Raw genomic sequence first — 24,895 nt, forward strand, 5'->3', positions numbered from 1 at the left:
CAACAGCAACATCCCTAGTAAAATTACTCATCACTGGCTATCAGCAAAAAGTAGTTTTCACTGAAAATACACATGAATTGTGCAAAGAAAAGCCAAAAATATGTAGAATCCAGTATGGGGTTATACATTTCACACCTTTGCCCAATTTAAATCCAAGAGGGCTCAAGCTGACCGAAGAAGATACATAATCTATTGAGATAATTTCTGAGAGCATCACTGAAAAGATGCAGAATAGATGGTGCAAAATCTGTAGGAGGTCTGTAAAGCGTGCCCCAACTTTTAAACACTTCTGATGTGAGTGGGACTCTCACATGCAAATCATTCACACAGTCCCTGAAATGCTGCCCTTTCTAAACTGGGGTTATATTTCTGATGAAGCTATAGACATATCAAAGCAAAGCAAATCCCTTTATTGGCATCACAATATAAAACATTTCAAGTCATTGGGATAATTAAAAGGACAAGGGTGAAGCTGTCAAGGGTCATGAGGTCACACTGTGATTGCATGCCCTTATATATTCTGCTTCACCCTGTGTGTTCCCCGAAAGGATGGTTCGTTGGGAACCCTTTCGGGTAAAAATGTGGCTAAGAAGGAAGTTATTAAAACAGTGATATCTTTGTCCCGATCTGCTATAGACATATTTCTTGCCAATGTAAGAATAATGTTTGGCCATCCAGAATAAGAAAAGGGTAAGCCGAGCTGTGTCTTTTTTGTCACAAACAGAATGAGAAGTCTTTTGTTTCTGGTATTTACTTTAAGAGGCATTTTAGTTCTCTAACAGGCATTTTAGTTTTGAAACAAGAAGATTAACTAACTCTCAAATGAATGACAGAAAAGCAGAGGACCTGAGAGGTTTTCCTCCAACTCCTCAGCAGGTGGATAGCAGAGTATGCCTCTAATGCAAAACCTGCCTTTATCTCTTTCACATCCCATTCTGACTTTAATCATGACGCTCATGCAGGCAGCACTGCAGAGCCATCGAGGAACAAGTGAAATAATCCCCAAATGGATATATCATCTTCTCATTCTGGTTTCCTATTCTCTCCCTTCATCTCCTTTCTGTAAGCGAGACACCCCCGTGTGAGCACGATGGGGGCTGCACAGTTGACTTACTCAGGAAATAGAGGCTGTAATTGTGCATCAAAGATCACTGATGGGATTCTCCCCCCAAGCACAAACGGGAGAGGGGGAGTGAAGAGAGAAGGGTGAACTGGAGATGAGGGGAAACTGAAACAAATACCTCATTTGGGAGTAGAAACGATCATAAGAAGACCAAGCAACAAGACAAGGGGACAATTATTCCCTCTAATTCTAAGGGTAGAAATGCAAAGATTCTGCGAATTAAAATGTCCTGCTATTATCTGTCGACCCTAAGGGTGTGGGGTTCACTCATGATTTCTGGACAAATTGCTTCAACCCACACCAATATATAGGCACCATAGAAATATAAACAATTTTTATATCAGCCAGGAAGATGCTGATGACAATTACCCACCCTTCACGCTAAAGTCTCCTAAATATCCTTGCACCAGTGGATTAGGGTATCATGCCAATGTAGCGTCACTAAAAAACCAGCAGCACAGATTAAAGACTGGGTTGAGTTCTGGAACATGCTGGTGCAAAGGTTTACTTTAAAAAAATAAATATATTTTGTTAAAGATTTCTTGAATTACAAAGGTGTGTGCAGTGTCTCTCATATTTTAACATGTATCATTTTTGCAACTCAGTTTCATTTGTTAAGACACTAAGAAGAAAGAGGGAAAATGAGGTAAATAGGGGATGGGAGGGTGGATGGATGGAGGTGAGAGTAGGTGATGATGTTTCTGTTTTGCTTAATATATGTAGGGCTTGGTGTCAGCTTTGTTTGTGTTGGTACTCCTTTATTCGCTTGTGTTCTTTTGATGGTGAGAGAGATTTGGGTTGGCCATGGGTGTAGTTGTTCATTTGTGATTGGCTATGATGCTCTTTGTTTTCATGTGTGAGTGGGGTGGGTGGGTATTTTTGGGTCAGGATAGCCATACTGATTTGTATGCTGGTGGTAATTTTTTGTCATTATCTTGTTGGTGGTCTGTGTGTGTGATAAAGGGGAACCATACCGGGGTGAAGGCATCCTCTTCTATTTGTCCCCATGCCAGTTTCAGCTTGTTGATTAATTTTTCTAGTAAGGCTGTTTCCCATACTACTTGGTACCATTGGTCCATGCTTACTCCTGACAGGTCTCTCCAATGTCTGGTTATGACATTTCTGGTTGCTGAAAGTAGGTGGGTTATGAGGTCTTTGTGGTCTAAATGGGCATTATTATCTTGAAAGATGTTTAGTAGGGCAATTCTGGGGTAATTTCTATTACTTGTCCGGTTATTTTACATATTTCTCATATGGTTGTTGCCCAGAATAATTGGATTTTGGGGCATTCCCACCACATGTGAAGGTATGTACAGTACCTGCGGAATTGCATCCTCTCCAGCATTTTGGTGAGGTTCCTGTGAGTATTAGTGCTAGCTTTCTTGGTGCTAGGTACCACCTGTAGGTGGCGAAGGTTTACTTGAAATCCTATGAACATCTATCTCATCCCCAACAACAATGTCACACTGAAGGAACTTTGATGGTGCGGTTCATAAACCCCAAGGGAAGACAGCTCAGAGTTTGGGGAGTGGTGGTGGGACATCAGTGAGTGGTCACAGGGAGAAGGAGAACACTGGGGAAAGGAGGTGCTGAAAGCTGAAGGGATAAGAAGGCTTAGTGAGCTGGGAGAGTCTGTGGCAGAGAGAAGGCCAGAATCAGATGCAGAAGCTGAAGCAGGAGAGGAGGGAGGTCAAGAGGCAGAGATGAGTCAAGGTGGTGAAGAGTCAAGAGTGTTTCCTGCTCGTGCTGCAACAAGCTCCCCTCTCCTGCTGACTCCCAGAACCAGGAGAGGGAAGAAATGGGCAGAGCAAAGACAAGTTGCACACAGGCACAGTCTCTGATTGCTGGCAAGAAGCCCTGGAGATGAGACACAGATGGTTGTGGGGAGGTGGGGCAACTGGTTTCATGGAGTAGGACTTACAGGGCTGCTGTGCTCTGTAAAGTCTGTGTTTCGCTAATAAAGAGTTAACTCCAGCTTTGAACTGTGTGATTTACTAACCAGCTTGCTCTGTGACATCTGGCAATTGAGAGTCTCTCCCACTCCCCATTGTTGAAGTGCTATTACTAGTAAGAAATGTCTCCTAATGCTCAACTAGAATCCACCTTCCTGTAGTGTAACATAAGCCTTTTAAATCTAATTGTGCCTTCTAGGGCAGCAAAAACCTTAGCAGTCTTCAAATATCTTAAGGGCTGTCACACAGAGGTCAATTATACCCCTTCAGTTTTCTATACTCCATCTTAAAGGTGGCAACTCTTTCCATCGGAACTTTTTCTCAATAACCTTTACCATCCTCACTGCCGTCCTCTGGATCCGTTAAAATTTGTCTACATCCTTCTTGAAGTGTGGCGCCCAGAACTAGGCAGTATTCCAGATGAGGTCTGACTAGTAGAGAATTAAATGGAATTACATCCTGTGACTTCAGAATTATGTCTCTATTAATTGAGCTTAAAATCTCATTAGCCTTTTTTGCAGCTGCATCATACTGCTGACTCATGTTTAGCTTGTGATGGACTATAATTCTGAGATCCTTTGCACTTGCTAAACCAGGTATTCCCTCATCTCTATTTGAATTTTTGTCCTTCTTCTCGCTTTCTTAGCTTCAGCAGGACAGCTGTGCTTTTCAAGAGTTCATTACAAAAAAAGTAGTGCAATAGGTACACTGCTCAGCATAGAGACAGTCATCTCTAGACACATGTACCTTACTAAACACACAGGTTTCTTCCTCTGTAATGAGTGGCCTATGTTGTTCTCATTTCCTCTTTGCCTTGGAAGTTTACTTAATTTCATTCCTAACACATAACTCTAATCACTTTGGAATATCTGTGTGTTTCTCTCTTTTCTTGCTAACGTGCAACTTGTTCCAATTCAGCAACGAGCATGATGGTAATTGGTATGCTGCTCACAGTGCTCCTTCTTTTGAGATCATTAATGGAGAAGTTAAACAGCATTGATTTTTGTGGCTTTGTTTACAGCCTTCCAATTACATTTCAGCCTATATGACTTGCTAATACACAGACCAGCTTGAAAAAGTAGTGTGAGACTGATGGTTTTATGGGGGCCATATTCTCACTAACAATTTCATTCAATAATGTTTAGCTTCACACCAAAGTGATTACTCTTTATCCCCCCCCCCCAATAAGGAAGTTCCTTGGTGGAGATTAAGTTTAAATCCTTGGCAGAGTTTAAGTAACCACAACATTAAGCTTCGCAGACTGCTTGAGACAACCTGGCAGCAGAAGTGGCCAATTCCTAGACCTGAGTATTGATCCTGGAACAAAGGTAGATTACTCTTGTGCAAAAAAATGAAAAAAAAAATTCTGCACCTCTCTCTAAACAAAGGGGCATTATCCCAGAGTTGAAGGATTAGCAGCCTCTCTTCATGAGCATCTATACTTTTTATTATTGTTAAATAAATCCCCTTTCAAGACTGAACTTAATGTATGTAGCTCTTTAAATAACAAATCAGATCACTCATCAATTTAGCTCAGGCTTCCTCAACCTCGGCCCTCCATATGTTTTTGGCCTACAACTCCCATGATCCCTAGCTAGCAGGACCAGTGGTTATGGATGATGGGAATTGTAGTCTCAAAACATCTGGAGGGCCAAGGTTGAGGAAGCCTGATCTAGCTCTTTATTACCTATTCTGACTGGCAATGACTCTCATGAAAGCAAAAGCAAGCAAGCCAACAATGCAAATCTTTAAAAGGGAACTGAAATGTAATAAAATGCCCAAGATATTTCAGTGAAAATCTTGAGGAGAACAGCAACACAGAAACAAACGCAATTCAGATAATATACATATGATAATTATAATTAACAACCCACATAAAAAATCATGCATGTAACATACCTTATTAAAACAAACCCTAAAACCTCAACTAATCATATTACAAATCAACATCAATCACATCTTCATACTTGTTTTTCACTACATGACTGACATGCCTCATTACAAAATGATTAACTCTATCATTAGGGATGGTTGAATACTGTAATCTGTCTTAAAAATATTTATACATGGAATTTGGGGGTTCTGACCCAAACGTATCAGACTGCCTCCTGAATCTAGCATTGTTGATATGTTGGAAGTGACCCTAAGGGTCATTTAATCAACAGCAATTGCATCTATAAAATCCTTGAAGTCTGGTTGGTCCAGCACCTTCTGAGGTCCTACATTTCACTGACTGATTATGTGCAAAATTATATGCAGGAATATTTATTTTATATGTATAATATACATATGAAAGAGTCAAACCCCTAGCAGCACTACCGGTATATTTCTGCAGCATAATTTCATAAGTGTTAATACGTAAGTATATTTAAGCAGTCAGAGTCATTGTTGTATTACGTGCCGGCTACTTTAGGAAACCTGGTCTGTAATATTTTGTGCATACTAATGTGTGCAACCATATAATATGTGAGACTATCATTCCTGATGGTGCTATGGCACATCTGCCAGCAAACTCTGCCACTTTGTGCTTACAATTAATTGAGCTATGGGGCAAATATGCATCTTAAGATAAATAGCACTGCCATAGGTTATTGCATGGCTCCACAGTATGCCAACATCTTCATGGATGACTTAAAATAGTGCTTTCTCTGCTCCTGTCTCAAAAAGTCTCTCCTCTGCCTGGTGTATATTGAAAGCACATTTATCATCTGGATCAGGCACCCCTAAACTTCGGCCCTCCAGATGTTTTGGACTACAATTCCCATCATCCCTGACCACTGGTCCTGTTAGCTAGGGATCATGGGAGTTGTAGGCCAAAACATCTGGAGGGCCGCAGTTTGGGGATGCCTGATCTGGATTCACATGATCACACTGGAAAGATACCCTGGGATATAAATGATACTTTCATATTGGAAACAAAGGACTCGTGACTTTTCCTCAGTGGGATTTGAGTGTTATTTTTTATGGTTATTGCTATGTTTGTTTTATACGAAACCAGTAAGGCACATATATAAAAGAAATCTACTGACCACTACACATACCGACATGCTTCTGGCTTCCACCCAGAATGTAACGCGAAATCCATGGCCTGCAGCCAACGCTTAAGACACAAGCATTATCTGCTCTGACTCTTTGGGCAGACTCTCAACATCATTAGGATTTGCGTCAGGCATTTTCCAGACTACAATACGAAGCGGAAAAAGCAAATCTACAAGGCCAGACTGGTACCTAAGAATAATCTGCTACAGGACAGACCCAGAAGAGAAAACAAATGAATGTCACTTGTTATCCATCACTCCCAGATAAAACCACTCTAAAGTATTGTCCATGATCTGCAGCTCATGTTGGACAATGATGCTTTGCTCAAATAGGCCTTGGGCAGCAGGCCTGCACTTGTTTGCAGATAGCACTCTTCCTGCCCAAACAGCTGCTTGCCGTCAAGAGCAAACCACATCACAGCCACAGGGACCCGATCCTGCAACAAATCCAGATGCTAACTTTTGTTTGCATATTGTTATGAGTTTGCAGGGTCAGCTTAGATCAGTGTTTCCCAACAGGTGGTCCGCGGACCCCCAGGGGTCCGCGAGCTATGCCAGAGGGGTCCGCAACTTGGCGGAGCCAGAATGGAGGGGCGCTGGCCAGCCTGCCCGCCACCCGCCGCCCAGTGCTCCCTGCGGCTTTGTAGAAGAGGATAGCAGGTTTTTGCCCTGCTTCAGGGAGGCAGCGCCCGTTGGCAAGCTTGGCTTTCGCGCGCTTTTTCCTCCCCTCACGAGGCGGAGCAAAGAGAAGCTGAATGAGGCGGAGGCGGAAAGGCTCTTCCCTCCTTTCCGCCTCCGCCGCATTCAGCTTCTCTTTGCTCCGCCCATGGGCGTACCCAGCGCGGGGAAGGGGTGGGCAGTTGCCCCTCCCTAGAAGCAGGGCTGGTGGTCAGAGCCGGAGGCGGAGCACAGCCCAGCGGAGCGCGAGTTCGCCGTTCCCGCCCGCCGCGCCGTGTCCTCCCTCCAGCTCCCCGTCGCGCCCTCCGGCAAGGCCAAGCGCGGCGGGGAACCAGAGAGCGTGGTGTTGCGGGAACGCCAAACTGGCGCTCCGCTCCGCTGTGCTCCGCCTCCGCCCACCAGCCCCGCAGGCAGCGCTGCTCTTGGCCGGCTTCTTCCTTGGCGCGGGGCAGGCTGGAGGGCGCGGGGCAGGCTGGCCGGAGGGGCAACAACAGCAGCCCAGCAAGCCAAAGGGAAGCGCTGCTGCTGCTACTGCTATGTGGGGCTCGTTCTTCCCGCCCTTGCCCGGAAAGAAGTCCCCAGTCGCAGCTTCCTCTCATTTTCCTACGTGCCCGTGGCATGCTTTTAGATGACACTTTGGCATGCTTTTAGGTAATTTTGTGCAGGAATTTAGTGAGCAAACCTCCCCCCCCCCCAATGTCAATGCAAGGGAGCAGAGCATAATAATAATAATAATAATAATAATAATAATAATAATAGTTTGTTTTTGCTCACCACGTTAAACAGCAGCAACTGACTATGCAAAAAAATGGCACACATGAAAATGACACTTGCTTAGATTCCCTTTTGCTGCCATTCTCAATTTTTATGCACTGAAAGTTTGGGATGTGTTTTCTGAAATTCACTCCCACTGTAAGCTTTCCTAGGCTTGTCAGTCAGTAACATCTCTGAACACAGTGATGCAGTATTGTGAGTACCTGTCCATTTCATTTCTCTCCATTTCCTGATTTTTCCAATCTTAAATTTGGTTGTTTCTTCAGCAATTTGCAAATTTTTCCTTAAAAAAAACCCCTCAAAAAAACTGCAGCCTTTCAACGCACATGTCTTCTAAAGCTTCTTGTGTGACATTACATTTTTGCAAGTAATTTCTGCATTTTGTATGTTATTTTCACCAATATATTCATTATGAAGCACATGTTTCCCTATTACTTGCATTCTCCTTTGTTTTGGAGGATCACTGCAAAATTTGGATACATGTGGCCCCTCCCCTACTGTGCATTGCCCCCCCTGCCCCCGCAAGTTTTGATCCTGGGTACGCCCCTGGCTCTGCCTCGTGAGGGGAGAAAAAGTGTGCGAAAGCCAAGCTCGCCAACGGGTGCTGCCGCCCTGAAGCAGGGCAAAATCTGCTGTCATGGCTGGGTCGCTGGGCGCCCGCCTTGCCCGGAGCCGCTTCTTCGGCAGCTTCGTGTGTGGGGCAGCGCTGGGAGCCGCGGCCTCCGCACTGACTGACCGCAAACCCCTCGGGGAGCCTCGTCTGCCACCCGCGTCCCTGCAGAGCTCTGTGGCCGCCACCGCGCCTGGGCAAAACAGCAAACCCTGAGTGACTGAGCTGATTATCACCCTTCCCCAAGGTCAGATCAAAGGCTCATTTCGCCCAGCATACTGTTTTCTACAGGCCAGCGGCTGAAAATGAAATGTTAACATTTCCTCAAATGCTTACATTTCTCTTCAACACTTAAACTGATTTTTTAAAGATATTTATCTAGACTCCACTTTTAAGTGGGACTCCTGGTGGTCTCCCATTCATATCTATCTATCTTTAGTTAATTCCCTCCCCCCCTTCTATAGCCACTATAACCCTGTTAGCAATTTCTAAACAAAAAAAAAATTTGCACAAATTTACAGTGAATTTGCCTTTCATTAATATGGCATTTTAGGTCCTTAGGAGTCCTGCTAGTTACATTTTACAGCAGGTCTGAAAAAACTGTGCACAAGAGAACAAAGTATTGGTTTCTTTTATCTCTCTCTCTCTCTCTCTCTCTCTCTCTCTCTCTCTCTCTCTCTCTCTCTCTCTCTCTCTCTCTCTCTCTCTCTGTGTGTGTGTGTGTGTGTTTTAAATCTCTCCCCCATTCTCAGCATCCCTGGGTAGGACAGACATCTAACAAAATAACTAAATAAAGCGTGCTAATATCCAGCCATTGGTGACCTCTGACCAGTGATGTTGGCAAGCTTCAGAGTTGGGTTGATGAAAAGAACCACCCTCAACAAGTGTTTCATGGTTTTGAATTCAGAATCCCTTTGAATTTTGGCTAGGTGTGCTGAAATGCTTGCGGCGTTCCAACCTGCTTCTGTTCCTCCCCTTTCCCCGAAATGACTGGGAACGGGAATGATGCTCTTTAGGCCTTAAAAGCCTTTAGACTCAAAGCCTTATGAACAGGGTATTTCCATGGCACAGGCTCCTTTATAAGGACCCATATTTTATTTATTTATTTTTATTTTATTCCACTTTTATTTTTTCTAAAAAAGGTCAACAACTCTGGGAAATTGGGGGGGGGGGGGCGCCAGAAGGTGATCTCGTCTAGGGCGCAAAAAACCCTAGCACCGGCCCTGTCCGCAAGATGCTATTAGAATAAAAAATATATTAAATATATTTCGTATGATAACAGATTTTTTGTTTTGGCCGCTTCCTGCATGAGCAGAGTCTAGCGCAAAACTAGAATTAGATAGAGGCAGTAGTTCTGCTGTATGCCGTTAGGTGGCGCTTTACAAACACTACTGTTTTGCAAAGAGGCAGTGCACACATTCTACTAACGCTCACCTCCCCAAGATGCTTTGCGCGTGTCGGCTTCATTTGTGCGCTACTGCACAGGTACCCTGTCTTTTTAATTTTAGGATTAGGAATTAATGGGGGTCCTTGTCACAATAGCGGCTCGATGAGGGGTCCTCGAGAAAATTTTGTTGGGAACCCCTGGCTTAGATGATACCCTGGGTCCCTTCCAGTTCCTAGCCATGCCCTATTTGTTGGGGTAGAATGTGTAAGAGCAAGACTGCCAAACCAATTCCTTTATTAATGATTTTGGCTGGCTAGTTATGCACCAAGATTAACATAAGCAAATAAGTTGCTCTGCGCCAGATCGGTGGGCCCTTCCTCACTCCCTTTCATCATTTTTGCACCTAGACCCACCTACCACTGATATAAACTCTCTCTCTCTCTCTCTCTCTCTCTCTCTCTCTCTCTCTCTCACACACACACACACACACACACACACACACAGCGAGTAAGCAAGACAGAGAGCAAGCAGATAGATTTTCCTTCAGAGATTGGGGCCACTGTTTCAGAAAGCTGAAATCAGAAGTCAGAGGGCCAGAGTGCATTCAGTTTCTTGGAACAGAAGCGGAACTCTGAGAGGATGGGCAACAGCTGTACTACTACCGTAGGTATTGACTCGAACAGGGAAATAATCCAGATTAGGTTGAACCCAACACATTACTGTGCTGTTTTTATTTGCTATTGTGGCTAGCTGTTTTTAAAATTATATTTAATTCATTTAGAAAACCTTTGCAGTAATTATTGAAATTGATGCCCCACAAATACCTTTAGTAAAAGCGAAATTTGTTTAGGAAGAAACATTGGAGGGCTTGGGGGGAATTCAAGTGTAACACTACAAAAATTGTTTCATCGGTACAAGCATTTCAGTTTGCCAGGTGGAATGACCCCCCCCCCCCCCCCGCCTCTCTCACATACCCTGCACACTGCTCTGGAGTTCCTCTTGACTCTTCCCAAGCCAATGGGGTGAAGCCCCATTATGCTAGCAGGACTCTTTAGTTGTATCCGGCCCCTCATGCATACCCACCAACATTTATCCGATGAAAATAAGGTAAAGGTAAAGGAACCCTTGACCATTAGGTCCAGTCGTGGACGACTCTGGGGTTGTGGCGCTCATCTTGCGTTATTGGCCGAGGGAGCCGGTGTACAGCTTCCGGGTCATGTGGCCAGCATGACAAAGCTGCTTCTGGCGAACCAGAGCAGCGCACGGAAACGCCGTTTACCTTCCCGCCAGAGCGGTCCCTATTTATCTACTTGCACTTTGACATGCTTTCGAGCTGCTAGGTTGGCAGGAGCTGGGACCGAGCAATGGGAGCTCACCCCATCGCGGGGATTCGAACCGGCAACCTTCTGATCGGCAAGCCCTAGGCTCTGTGGTTTAACCCACAGCGCCACCCGCGTCGGATGAAAATAGGGACATCCTATTCTTCTGCTTCATCATCATCATCATCATCATCATCATCATCATTATTATTATTATACCACCCCACCCATCTGACTGGGTTGCCCCAGCCACTCTGGGTGGCTTCCAACATATATAGAAACATAATATAACATTAAACTTAAAAAAAAACCTTCCCTATGCAGGGCTTCCTTTAGATGTCTTCTAAAGGTTGTATAGTTACTTATCTCCTTGGCTCAGGGGTCAGATGACTCCATACCCTCCAACATTTCTCCCATGAAAATAGTGACGTCCTAAGGAAAAGTGGGACAATCCTGGATCAAATCAGAAACTGGAATGGCTTTCATAAATCCGGGACTGTCCCTGGAAAACAGGGAGACTTGGAGGGTCTGCTCATGCCTAATTGCCTTGCTATACTATAAGTACAGAGAGTTGGCTGGACCAATCAATTGAGTCCAGAGATTAAAGAGTTCTTCAATGAAAGCCTACAGGGCATGAAGACAGCCTCTTAGTGACAGCTGTGAGGACCATGGTAGGGTGGGTTCGTGGTCTGCTTGCCTTTCATCCTCTTCGCCTTTCACTGTGAAGACCATCACCCATGCTCTCACACCCCTTTTCACATATAACTAAGGCAACAGCCTGACAAATGAGCAATTTGGGAAATTGTGATAAATGAACTGCTGGACTTGAGAGATGAATGCAGAATGCTTATTTAAAACATCCTTGTTTGGGGATTTCCAAAGTCTGCTCTGCTTGGGAGTAGATACTTAGTCCTATCCCCTTCATGGTATTCTGCCCACATATTAAGGATATATGGGTCACTCGCAACCTATATATAAGGGTCTGGTGACTTCTGTTTCAGTGTATCTGAAGAAGTGTGCATGCACACATCATACCAATGACAAACTTAGTTGGTCTCTAAGGTGCTACTGGAAGGAATTTTTTTATTTTGTTTCGCAACCTATGTGCATTTAACTTGTGCTTGTTCAGTTTTATGTGCTTGGAAATGCAATAAAAAGGGGGAGGAAAGGGGGCAGAAATCTGGGGGAGGGGGAGCTTTGGCAATCCCAACGGCCACTGAACTCAATGCGCTTGGACTATATGTGATTTCGGTTTTAGACACTTTTCCTGGAATGTAGCCGCAGTGTGAGAGTTGCCTGCACAAATTCAATGTGTGTTTTGCTTTACTGCATTCTAACTTTTTGTTTGTCCCCACATTTAAATCCAATTTCTGATGGTGCAACAATGCTAAGCAACAGCTATTTATTTCTTTTTAATGTCTGTTTCCCCAATTCCACCCTCAAGCTTCCTGATACCCCACAAAGCACTTTGATGTCCTCAGATATGGCAAGAACATTGGTGCTGAATATATTTTCATAGGTTAAATTTCCAATTTAATCCACTTTTAAATCTTCAGTTAATGAATTAAATTACTTTATGACACCGTAATATTGATTCATGCCTTCAGCCTACGTATTTATCTTCATCACCAAGGCCCCAACAATCATTCCCATTAAGCAAAGATAATTTAAGAGATGCTATTAAAATGCAAGATATTATTGCAATTTTGCTGTTGCCCAGTAAAAAATGGAGTAATTTGCTATAATGCAGCACTTTTTACTATGCTACGTAGTGAAAGGCAGTCAATAAAAATAGGCCTATTGTTTCAGGGAGTTGTCTCTGCAAATCATCTTCCATCCTTAGCAAAGAATGACAAGAGGAGCTGTTGCTCAGTTCAAGAATGCCCCTATCCCAAATATTAAAGATGGAGTGCTCTAACTTCTCTTCATTCCCTTCCTGACCTTTGATATGGGATTGGGATTTTCCTACCTCATAAAAAATGATGAGGATGTATTGGCTAATGGAATGTTTTGCTTGCCTTCTTCCCTAAGTTGTAAATTTTCTGTGTGTAGTGTGTACAGTGGAAAAGACAGTACTAGTACCCCAAAATGATGATGATGATGATGTTACTTTTAAAAATCTGTTTATTTTCAAATGAAGATGTTGAACATGCATCCCCAATCTTCGGCCCTCCAGCTGTTTTGGACTACAATTCCCATCTTCCCCGGCCACTGATCCTGTTAGTTAGGGATCACGGGAGTTGTATGCCAAAACATCTGGAGGGCCGCAGTTTGGGGATGTCTGATGTTGAACATAGTGGAAGAGACAAGGACCCAGGCAGATGATGGGATTCAGAGTGCAGGGGGTTTCTGCTGGCAAAATAGGGCTGTCCCTCCTTCCCCGATATAAAATATCACCTACGTCTTCATATGATTTGGGCTGGCAAGAAGAACCATTTTCTTCCACCAACAAACATGAACACAAGAACTACAGTCGTACCTTGGATCTCGAACGCCTTGGCTCCCGGCTCCCGATCGAAACCTGGAAGTGAATGTTCCGGTTTTTGAAAGCCCAACGTCCAATGGGGCTTCCATGGCTTCTGGTTAGCTGCAGGAGCTTCCTGCAGCCAATCAGAAGCCACACTTTGGTTTTCGAATGTTTTGGAAGTCGAACGGACTTCCGGAACGAATTTCGTTCGACTTCCAAGGCACGACTGTATAGATTTACCGGTATATACTTATCAAAGCTTTCCAAAATGTCATTCGACACACAAAATGGACCCAATAGTTCTATCTTAATGTAATGCTTCAATAATTCCAGCTTCCACAAACGACCTCAAAGCCACACACAAGCTCATCTTTCCTCTGTTTCTTCACGTATGAATCACAGCCAGGTATTTTGGGATCCTTGTAATGACACTCATGAGGCAAGGCAAGTCGTTTCTTTTCAAAATAAAAATTATGTTATGAACAAAACAAATGGAATACATTATAGTTTCCTGACAGCTGTCTTTTCTTTTTTCTACTGCTGCCAGCAACACGCCTCCTTTATTTGTCAATCCACAATTCCACCTTCTCCGTTAAATTTATTTCCCCACCTCTTTCAATATCATTTTAGCTCATGTCAAGTCTCACTTTCCCTATTTCTCTTCTGCCAGCTGATTATCTCTTAACTCTTCCCGAAATGCCTTTACTTTTATTGCTGAAGGCCAGCACAGGGAATATGTGAGCCTAGTTCAGACCTTTGGCACTGATCCATTCAAGCCTTTGTCCTTCTGCTAGCCTTTCCCTTCCACACAGCTGATTCGGAAGATCAAATCCCATCCCTGCCACAGGGTGCTGAGCAGCGGAATGAAAACATTCCCACCTCCTGTGCTGTGATCAGGAACAAAACAGCCCACCTTCACCTGACCTGAGAAGTTTTATCCTCATCACAGTACACAGAGTGGATGTGTTTCTTTGTTTACTTCATTTATACCCCACTTTTCTCCTCCAGGGTTGCATACGTGGTCCTCCTCTTCATTTCATATCCACAACAACCCTGTGATGTAAGGTATGGCTGAGAGAACACAGTGACTAGCTCAAGGTCACCCAGGGAACTTCAGGACCAAGTGGGGATTTGAACCCTGCTCCCCCAGGTCCCAGTCCAACACTTTTAACCACTATGCCACGCTGGTTCTCTTGTCTCCCTGCGTATGATGATGGGGATGAAAACCAAGCCATCCCTGCTCCTCTGATAATTAGTGTGGATCTGAGAAACAGGGAAAGTTCACCTGTAGATCTCCACTGGGTTATGCTGGGATACAGTCATCAAAAGATACAGTCATTACAGATACAGGTACAGCAATAAAAAGAGACACCTGGAAACATCTAAACTGGGAAGGAAGGATTAAGTCTCCCCTTCCAGTGTGTGAGGATTAGGAAGAAAACTGCCTTCCCTCATGAATGGAGTGCATCAGCTGAGAAGTCATAGTTGGTTTCAATCCTAGTACATGGGAAGGGTTAAATCTCTCCACCTAGTGCATGTACAAGTGGGTCATCAGGGGGGGGGGGAGGGCTGAGCAGCAGAATACAGTGGTACCTTGGTTTACGAACACCGGTCTTGAAAGATCTAGATTGAAAGATCTACATTGGCTCCCAGTACGTTTCCGAGCACAGTTCAAAGTGTTGGTGCTGACCTTTAAAGCCCTAAATGGCCTCGGTCCAGTATAGCTGAAGGAGTGTCTCCACCCCCATCGTTCAGCCCGGACACTGAGGTCCAGTACCGAGGGCCTTCTGGCGGTTCCCTCGTTGCGAGAAGCCAAGTTGCAGGGAACCAGGCAGAGGGCCTTCTCGGTGGTGGCGCCCTCCCATCAGATGTCAAAGAGGAAAACAGCTACCAGATTTTTAGAAGACATCTGAAGGCAGCCCTGTTTAGGGAGACTTTTAATGTTTAAAAGATTATTTTATTTCATTTTTCTGTTGGAAGCCGCCCAGAGTGGCTGGGGAAACCCAGCCAGATGGGCGGGGTATAAATAATAAATTATTTATTATTATTATTATTATTTATTAATATTATTATTATTATTTTATTATTCCGTTCCAGAAATCTGTACTCAAACCAAAGCGTTCTTAAACCAAACCAAGGCGTGCTTTCCCATAGCAGCGGGGGACTCAATTTACAAATGGAAAACACTCGACAGGAAGCGGAACATGTTCTGCTTCCAAGGCAAAGTTCACAAACCAAAGCACCTACTTCCGGGTTTGCAGCATTCTTAATCCGAGTTGTTCATAAACGAAGCTGTTCTTAAACGAAGGTACCACTGTATATGTCTGAGTGAGTGAAATTGTGTGCCACTGTGCCAAGGTTGTGCAATCATGTGAAATGCATGCATATATTTCTGTTTGCCTCTTGACTGCATGTTAATGCTGCAGCACAATTGCTGACGGGGGAATGAGGCCTTGTCAGCAGAGAACACCTGGACTCCGAAATGTCTGCAGGGGTTGCTGATCTGCTAGCGGGCCGATTTCAAGATCTTACTATTAGGCTATAAAACCCTTAACTACTTGGGACTAGTTTACCTACGGGATTGTCTTACCCTATATGTGCCCACCCAACCGCTTTGATTGGTGGAATGGGCACTTCTACAGGGGCCATGTAAAATCCGCAACACATCTGTAAGACTCGGTTATTTACTGTTGCAGCACCAGTACTTTGGAACTCCCTGCCTATTGATTCCAGGCAGGTACCTTCACTGTATTCTTTTCAGGGCCTGCTGAAGACATTCTTATTTAGAGAAACCTACCCGGATGTTTAGAAAGTTTGTGTGAGTTTCAATTTGCTTGTGTCTATTCCATTGTGGTTTTTAACTTTCTGTATATTTTAAATGATGGCTGTAAGTTTTTTTTAGTGATTTTTTATTTTATTTTATCTTTTCTGTAAAATGCTTTGAGGTTTTTATCTATAATCGAAGCAGTATATAAATTTCATGAAATAAATATGTAAATAAAGGTGGTGTTTAATGTGTTTGTGAGCGAGGTGAAAGAGGTGAATTGGGTGTGTTTTTGGGGTTTCAGTGATATGCATTCTCTGCTAGCTGCCCCAAAGGAAGGCAAATTGGAGCCTGAGCTTTACTTTAAATACAGTGAACTGTTCAAAACACAATGCATACACATGTGAAGGTATTTATTTCGAAATCTGTGTCTATACATATAGATCAGGCATCCCCAAACTGCGGCCCTCCAGATGTTTTGGCCTACAACTCCCATGATCCCTAAGCTAACAGGACCAGTGGTCGGGGAAGATGGGAATTGTAGTCCAAAACATCTGGAGGGCCGAAATTTGGGGATGCCTGATATAGATAAATAAGCACTGAACATTTTATCTGTCTTCTTATGTTGGCAATGTGTATAGTCACCCTGTGTTTAAATTTGGCATGAAACAAGTTTAAAAAGCAAAAACAAGAGAGAGGTTCTGCAAAGAAAATCTGGAGTGCCTTTCTGTAAAAGAAAATATTATTTATTTTTCATCTGGCCTAGTGAAAACAGATCCCTGCTGGAATCTTGAGACCCTGTGAGGATTCCACCAAATTACAAGCCTGCATCCATAAAACGTTTCCCAAATCAGAAATCAAACCATGTTACTTTCACTTGTTTCTTTAAAAAAAGAGCTTCACTACCATCTCCAGCAGCCAAGATAAGCTTGGGAAAAGAGAGCAGCACGGAAGACTGGTACAGAATGAGCCCCTTTTTGAATTAGCCCCAAATTTCAGAGGGGTCTGAATATGACTTGAAAGCAGCTTTCAAGGCTCAAACTGCTGAAAACTGAATATTGAAGGTTTTCTGTTTATAGATTTGATGCCATCACTGGTTACATATGCATGCTTGTGAGGGGTAAACATGCATCTGCAACCCCATGGGGATGGGGGCAGAACTGCAGCAGAAAATTGGCAGTGAAGGAAACGGATACAGAACTGCAGTGGCTTTTCTCTAACAAAAGCAGAGGTCAGTTACATGCTCGTGTGCGACAACGAGGCATTTCCCCTGATTCTCAGAGTTTGTAAGTGCAAGACAATCTAGTACAGATGCTAGAGTTATTTGTGCAAGCAATCAAGCAAGCAAGCAAGCAAACAACAACAAATCAGTATTTTTTTAAATAAAAAATAATATCGTGTTCTGCTGGCATGGATAAAAATCCCATGTTCATTTCAGGGCAACCTGCTACCAAGTGACATCAGCCGTCTTATCATCTAACATACAGTAATACCTCGGGCGCGATGGGCGTTGCCATTTTGCGCATGCGCAGATCGCGCGATCGCGCGCGGGCGTCAAAAACACTTCCGGGTTTGCGCAGTTCGTAACCCGAACTGTTTGCAAACCGAGGTGGTCGTAACCCGAGGTACGACTGTAGTACTAACAGCCCCAATGATAAGAATTCTTCAGGGTCTCAAACTGGAATATTTTCTAGGCCTACTGCCGAAGATATTTCAAATTATAAATTATTATGTTCCATTTGGAACTGATTTGTGTGTCCGATAATTGTGATGATTTCATCTGTTTTTATAATTGTATTCTTAATTGCTTTCACCTGCCCTAGGACCTTATGGTTAAGGGCAGCTAAGACATCTTATAAACAGAAAAACAACACCTCTTTCCCCGCACGCACACAATTTTTTTTTAAAAAAACTAGAGATGTCAGGAATCAAATCCAAAGCCTTGCACAGGTGAAGTATGTTGTTATGGGCAGTTCTAACCACAATGTGAATACACATTTCCCATCTCAGAAGAAGAAGAAGAATTTGGATTTGATATCCCGCTTTATCACTACCTGAAGGAGTCTCAAAGCGGCTAACATTCTCCTTTCCCTTCCTCCCCCACAACAAACACTCTGTGAGGTGAGTGGGGCTGAGAGACTTCAAAGAAGTGTGACTAGCCCAAGGTCACCCAGCAGCTGCATGTGGAGGAGCGGAGACACAAACCCGGTTCCCCAGATTAGGAGTCTACCACTCTTAACCACTACACCACACTGGCCTCAGGGAGGTGGAGGCAATTTAAGTTGGGAAAACAGTTTGGTTCAATTCCAAACCAGTCCTTCCTGCTGCTGCTCTTGTTAAGGAAAAGGCAGCTTAGCCCCAAGTCATAGCCCAAGATGGTTACAGGATGCAAAACCCAAAAACTTAACAAAGAAGCCTTACCTGTCCTGCTGTCCATAGGTCCAAAATCCAAAGAGTACTTAACCACATGGTAGTTGTTCCATACGTAAAGAAGGTTGTCCCTTGGATTATAATCCACCGCAGCAATGTACTGGTAGGAGTTCGGAAAAGGAACATCCACTACACTTTCTTTGCTTTGTTCAGTGTTGTAAATATAGTCTATTTTATTACCTGTTGCTTCATTGTCATCATCTTCATACACAGATTTCACCACATACAAAATGCCACAGATCATGAATGCATTAGAAGCCGACCTCTTGTCATAAGACGTATCCCATGTCCCTTCGATCCTCAAGGTATAAGGGTTCAGTTGACTAATGACTATTTTGCCGTTGTTTTGCTCAGTTGCATAGATCACCCAAAGGCCATTCTCATCCACGGCCAAGTCTATGTCAGACTTGCCGCCCCATCTGTAAGGGGACGTGTCGTGGTAGTTGGCGTTAGCAATGATGGCTTCCCCACTTTTAATTCTTGTCCGTAGGTCAAATTTGACAATGTTCCTGGTTCGTTCTTTGTTGAAAAATAAAGCCCCATCATACACCACAAACCCCGTGCCGTCTACTCTGTGCGGCAACTTGTAAGTTGTAGTTGGTCTTCCAGCAATGAAATCATCCTTGGAAGAATACTCTGTTAGGGTGTCAGTTCTGTAAGGGGTCCATGGCATGTAGTAAATTTTGTCAGAAGCCTGCAATGGATCCTTACACCAGGCTCCTGACTGGTGATCGGATTCAAATAAATGTTCACTCTGATACACTCCTTTTAGTAGTCCAGGACAAAGAAAAACTGAAGGGAGGGAAAAAGTTAAAAACAAAGCAGGTTACTAAATGTGCTGGCCTTCTCTAGCATGCACTTAGAAGTTCATAGCTCAAGAACAAAGGGAGAGCTCAAAAGAAATTCAGGCTTTCCTAAACTCTGATATGAATGTGAGAGTGGCTTTTCATGCTAAAAAGAGGATACAGGCAGTTCCCAATAACTATTCTCCATTCCTCTTTTTCAAAAAGTCCCTTGGCAAATGTGCCTCCTTTGAAATTATATACTTAACAGATATTATTGCATGGCAAAGTAAAAATTCTGTAGCAACTAAAAAAAAACACCTAAAAAATACCCACAACAACTCTAAAAGCATACAAAAGGGAAACAAACCTCTTACAGGTCAATGCTTTAAATAATGAAAAAGGTTTCGGAAGCTGCTACATAAACAGAATGCAGCCACAGAAGTAAAGAAAGAACATTTAATGAATATGCCAAGAGGAAGAGAGAAAGAATAAGGATAAGGAAAAAGCTCAATGGAGGAAGGCTAGGATCATGATTTAAATCAATAGGGAAAGTCCTCTGAAATACAGGAGAATTAAAGCCTTAAGTAAATCAAGTTCGACCAGCTGAAATAATCTACTCCACAGACTTCAGAATAATTTTGCATCCCCGTAACCCCTAACCAAATGTGGTTTTAGACACCAAGCTGCCAGTTCTCAATTGCCATTTCTCAATGATCGTATCTGAAAAAACTCGATCTGAAAGAATACTGACACTTTGGAACTCACTGGCCTTTGATATAAGGCACATGTATTATTTTTGGCACCTGTTGAATACATTCCTGCCAAGTTGTTTAGAAAGCTGATGTGATTTTTAATTTGTTTCCATCTACAGTATTGTGGTTTTAATTTTTATGTTTTAAATTATTGTTGTAAACTTCTCTTAGTGATAAGCTTTTATCTTTTTTATAAACCACTTTGAGGTTTCTTCTACGATCAAGCAAGATAGTTTTTTTTAAATGAAATAAATAAATAGGTTTAAACAAATAACAACGAAAAATCCTGATTATTACAGATTTTTCTCCCCCCCCCCATTTTATACTCAACTGTTTTTAATAGGCCTATTCCTTTTGTATTCACTTGCAGGCTTCTGCACCCATATCCCTAGTTTGATGGGAAATAAGGCATGAAAACAGCTATCCTACAGGCAGCTGCTCCAACCTGATCAAACTGTCGATGACATTAAATGTATCTTTGCATTTCAAGTGCAAATAGCATTAGCTGAGGGGGCTGATAATTAATGGCGTCCCAATAGGCATGGACAGGGAAATGAACCTTTTCTCTCTGCTTCATTTCTAATGGGAAATCCAGGATACAACTTGTTAATTGATTGAATACACAGTTTTACAATAGCTATGTGAACTTAAGTCATAGTCTGCAGTTCCCATTACAAATGACTTGAGAATTTCAGCACCAAGGCTAATCCAAAAATTGATGTGTGTGTGTGAGTGCGCTCACCCGTGACTGTGTTTCATTTCTAGCTATTGATCCAAAACTAAAGGTGTCCTAAGTCCTATTTTCTGTAAAACGCCACTTTTGCAAATGAGCTCTTTCTTGCACAGTCAACTGGAAGTCCCAAATTATTGGCCATAATTCATTTAGTGGGCTCCTTCCCACAGAAACCAGGATGGGATTTCCCAGTGGGAAGGAGGGTCCCAGATCATCAGAATAAAACTGCAAGGGCAAACATCAATTTAGCAACACATTTCCACCAACACTGATGCTGGAAGCCAGAAATCAGACTGGTAAATGATAGTGTGAAATTGTACGGTGCAATTTTATGCTGGTCCTGTGCAGCCATTCAATCTGACGACTGAATGGACGCAAGGCATTCTTCCCAACCCCACCTTTGATTGTCATGGGACAACATGCATACACTCATATGTATATGGGATTCATTTACCACCAAGAAATTGAGGGTTTGGGTCACCTGCACTCTGTGCAATATGGACATGGAATGTACACTACTTGGCACGATCCTGATCCTTCATATGTACACTGGATTCAACATCTGCCTAATGCACAATGCATATGCAATTTAGCTGTCGAGCTTTTGAACAGAAACAACCTATAAAAATTGCACACAGCACTTTATACTGTTAAACACTTGACAAATATAAAACTGCTGTAACATAACGAAGGGGAATAAACCTTCTGAGGATCTCTAAATTACCCTTGGTGCCTTGAAAGCAAGCTGCATGCAAGTACAGCAGGAAAGAGAAAAGCTGAATCCTTCTAAATTATTTTATACTGCTCTGTAAATGGTGCAGAAGGAAAGGGGAATTTTCATTTATGAAACAATCCTTCAAGGGGTGGGGTGGAAAGAAGCGTGGTGCCAGTAAACATTTCCAGGAAAGAGGCGACATGTTAGGTGAAATTGCTTAGCAGTAGAAAGAAAGAAAGAAACCCAAAATTTAACCAATAGATTAAAATGGCAAAAATTAATGATGAAAGGAATTCAACTAAAGCATTAGACTGTTAAATATTTTATCCCATAATTGCTTAGAATGGGTATGTGTATATATAGAAAAACATGTGAAAGGTATTTAATTACCTTTTTGTTCCACTTCTATTGTAGAGAAAGAAGAAAAGCAGGAGAGGAGAAAAAGAGAACAGATTAATGGTATTGTATTGGATAGACACTTTTGCTCTTGCACTGAACTATTTAGCCTTCATTTTGCTTACTGCTACATTCTGCATTCATTAGTTTGTAAGGCCTTAAAAAAATACAAATCAAACCCTTATAAAGGTTTATTACAATCTTTTTTCTTTTTAAAAAAGCATGCACCATTGTATCCATAACCCATTAACGTCAGGGCAAGGTTTTCATCGATTCTGTCGGACTAACGACTAGGATTCCATTGAACACAGGAATGACAGGAAATTCTTGAATATACAGCCTCTTCATAATTGGCTGGTCCCCAGTGTATCAGTACCCCCAAAGAATTATATGTTCCATCTTCCAAAGAAGATGTTGACATAGACTGAAATATCCTATGGCAGTTATAGCATCTTTGTTTTTTTTTTTTTAAAAAAACAACAGGGAATTTTTTTTTTGAAATAAATGTACATAACAGCAGTTATTCCCATTAGATCAAATAGCATATGTCATCTCCTCACCCCCCCAAAAAAACCCCTTACCTAATGCCACAGGGTAATTGATTAGCCAATGATGTAATTAGATCCACATAAATCAGTATATGATTAAACAATAGTTCCGAAGGAAAAGACATGCTTTGCGTATTGAATCATTACTTCCTTTTTTTACCTGGATTCATTTCCTGCTCTCAAGGATGCAGTTAGGAATTTCTCAAGGATTAGAAATACAGATTTGGATGAACTAAGAACTGATTCTGAAATGATGAAAGAGTGCAGGGCTAATCTAAAATCGCTTGACTGATTTCAACACTTTTTGAATCGTGCCTTTACTGATACCAAAAGGCCCTTTGTGAAATGTCAAGAGAAGCAGATTTCTAATCTGTTGCAGTGGGACATTCTGCTAGTGTATCCTTCCTAACACCAATGATTGCTGGCCTAGGGATTGTTCTGTTCCCACTGGGGCTTTTATACAACACATGGAGTTCGGTACAATCTGATTGAATTCACGACTACTTCTGCATTTTGCTTAGCATGGCTTTAAGGAATACATGAATGTAATGTCTGAAGTGGGGCCCACACCTTCCAACAGTTGACAGACGAAAACAGGGACACTCTTGTCAAGGGCTGGCGTCAGCAGCTGACATCACTGGTAAACCACTGCACATTGTTATGCAAACACAACGAAGTGAGAATCCACAGAGAATGGGGCTTGTGCAACTGGTTTAGTACATAACTGCCGACTGACAGCCTACAGTTCTTGCAGCAAGGCAGGCACCTGACATTTATCAAAATGCCATTAAGTAGTGCTGGGACCCATTGCAAGGCTAGCTCAGCCTGCTTTAAAAACAAAAAAGGAGAGTGGTGGTCAAAGCAGGGAGATCCAAACCTCACTCACCCCACACATTTCCCCCCAGATGTCTTTGTCTGACAACAATAATAATGATTTTATTATTTATATGACGCCCATTTGACTGAGTTGCCCCCGCCACTCTGGGCGGCTCCCAGAAATTATTAAAAACACAAGAAAACATAAGAAAGGACCTGACCCACTAGGGGTTTCCATACGTCTGGAATTTAATTGGCGAAAATAGCTCAACAACTTTTGTGTCCTGAATTTTACTTCTAGAAATATGGCAACCCTATGACCCACCCCCTTAAAAAAAGCAGAGTGAAGTTCAACCTCTGAAGCTGTCTCTGATCCTAGGGGACCATTCTCCCAGGTGTCAGAAGATGCCCATTTGTAGATGGAAATAAGAGAACTCCTGTAGTCACCCCTCCACCCTTGGTTCTGAGTCTATCATGTTCAACTTCTTAAAATCTTTTTCAAATCTCAGCATGCTCCAATAACTCCTTTTTCAGTTCATGTATGGCCTTTTCTTGGATGAATGTGCATTAGGAGGGCATCACCCGTGATTAAAACAATAACATGGTGTATTCCCAGCTTTACCCCTTTTACTTTCTGGTTTGCATGGATGGCTTGAACTAAATTATCAATCACCACCACAAGCAGAAGTAGTGACACTGGGCAATCCTGCCTGGCGTCCCTTCCAAGGCGGATTGACTTGGGAGTCATGGCCATTCATGACTGGAATACACCTGAGTTTTAGGGAAGCCCTCCCCCACCCCAATTCAGTTTAACCCCACCAAATATCTTAAGAGCATGTGGAGATAAAGGTATGACTGTCTGCTTGCTTTTATTGATAAGATGGACTGCATTCAGGAACCTGTGGACCAAATCAGCCACTTGGTGATTGGGGATAAACCCTGCTTGGTCCAGGGAAGTATGCTTGGATAAAAATCAATTTCACCTTTTCACCATTATAGCAGAGTGGAGCTGGGTGTCCTGTTTTAGCAAAGAAACAGGTTGACACCGTCCAGCTGGAGCAGAATTATGAGTCTTTTCAGTTATCTCCTCTTTTATATTGGAGCTCTCAACAATTCCAGAGTGCTGAAAGATTTCATGGTTGACCCCGTACCTTACTCCAAGCCAACATGCCCAGATGATCTTGACAACCACCTTTTAAATAGCTCTTGTGCTCTTCAGGGTTCCACTTGCAGCCTACCCATGTTTACATCAGGCAACCTGCACGAAGGATGTGACAATGACCACCTGTAGCCGCCTCTGCCTGTGTATCAGCCTCATGCTGTAATCCTGAGTTTCTATTATGTTATTGTTATTTCTTGTTTGCAAGCCGCTTTGGTACTCATTTGAATGGGTTTCCCCAGCCGCTCTGGGCGGCTTCCAACAAAATATTAAAATACAGGAATCTGTCAAACATTAAAAGCTTCCCTAAACAGGGTTGCCTTCAGATGTCGTCTAAAAGTCTGGTAGTTGTTGTTCTCTTTGATATCTGGTGGGAGGGCGTTCCACAGGGCGGGTGCCACTACTGAGAAGGTCCTCTGCCTGGTTCCCTGTAACTTGGCTTCTCGCAG

At 42.9% G+C, this 24,895-nt stretch overlaps 1 protein-coding gene across 7 annotated transcripts in view; it reads right to left on the reverse strand.

Annotated features, from left to right (window-relative positions):
• ADGRL3 (adhesion G protein-coupled receptor L3) overlaps positions 1 to 24,895 on the reverse strand; it is a 506,197-nt gene that overhangs the window by 195,470 nt on the left and 285,832 nt on the right. For 6 of the 7 annotated variants that reach the window (XM_088658771.1, XM_088658770.1, XM_035097281.3 and 3 more), the window contains exon 6: positions 18,534 to 19,334. The exons of the other annotated variant lie outside the window; for it this stretch is intronic. In XM_088658771.1, the coding sequence (XP_088514897.1) occupies positions 18,534 to 19,334 (801 nt within the window). The remainder of the gene's footprint in view (positions 1 to 18,533; positions 19,335 to 24,895) is intronic. 7 annotated transcript variants of the gene reach the window in all.

The sequence above is a fragment of the Zootoca vivipara genome, chromosome 15, assembly GCF_965207765.1.
Source record: "Zootoca vivipara chromosome 15, rZooViv2.hap1.1, whole genome shotgun sequence".
In the NCBI taxonomy this organism is placed as follows: Eukaryota; Metazoa; Chordata; class Lepidosauria; order Squamata; family Lacertidae; genus Zootoca; species Zootoca vivipara.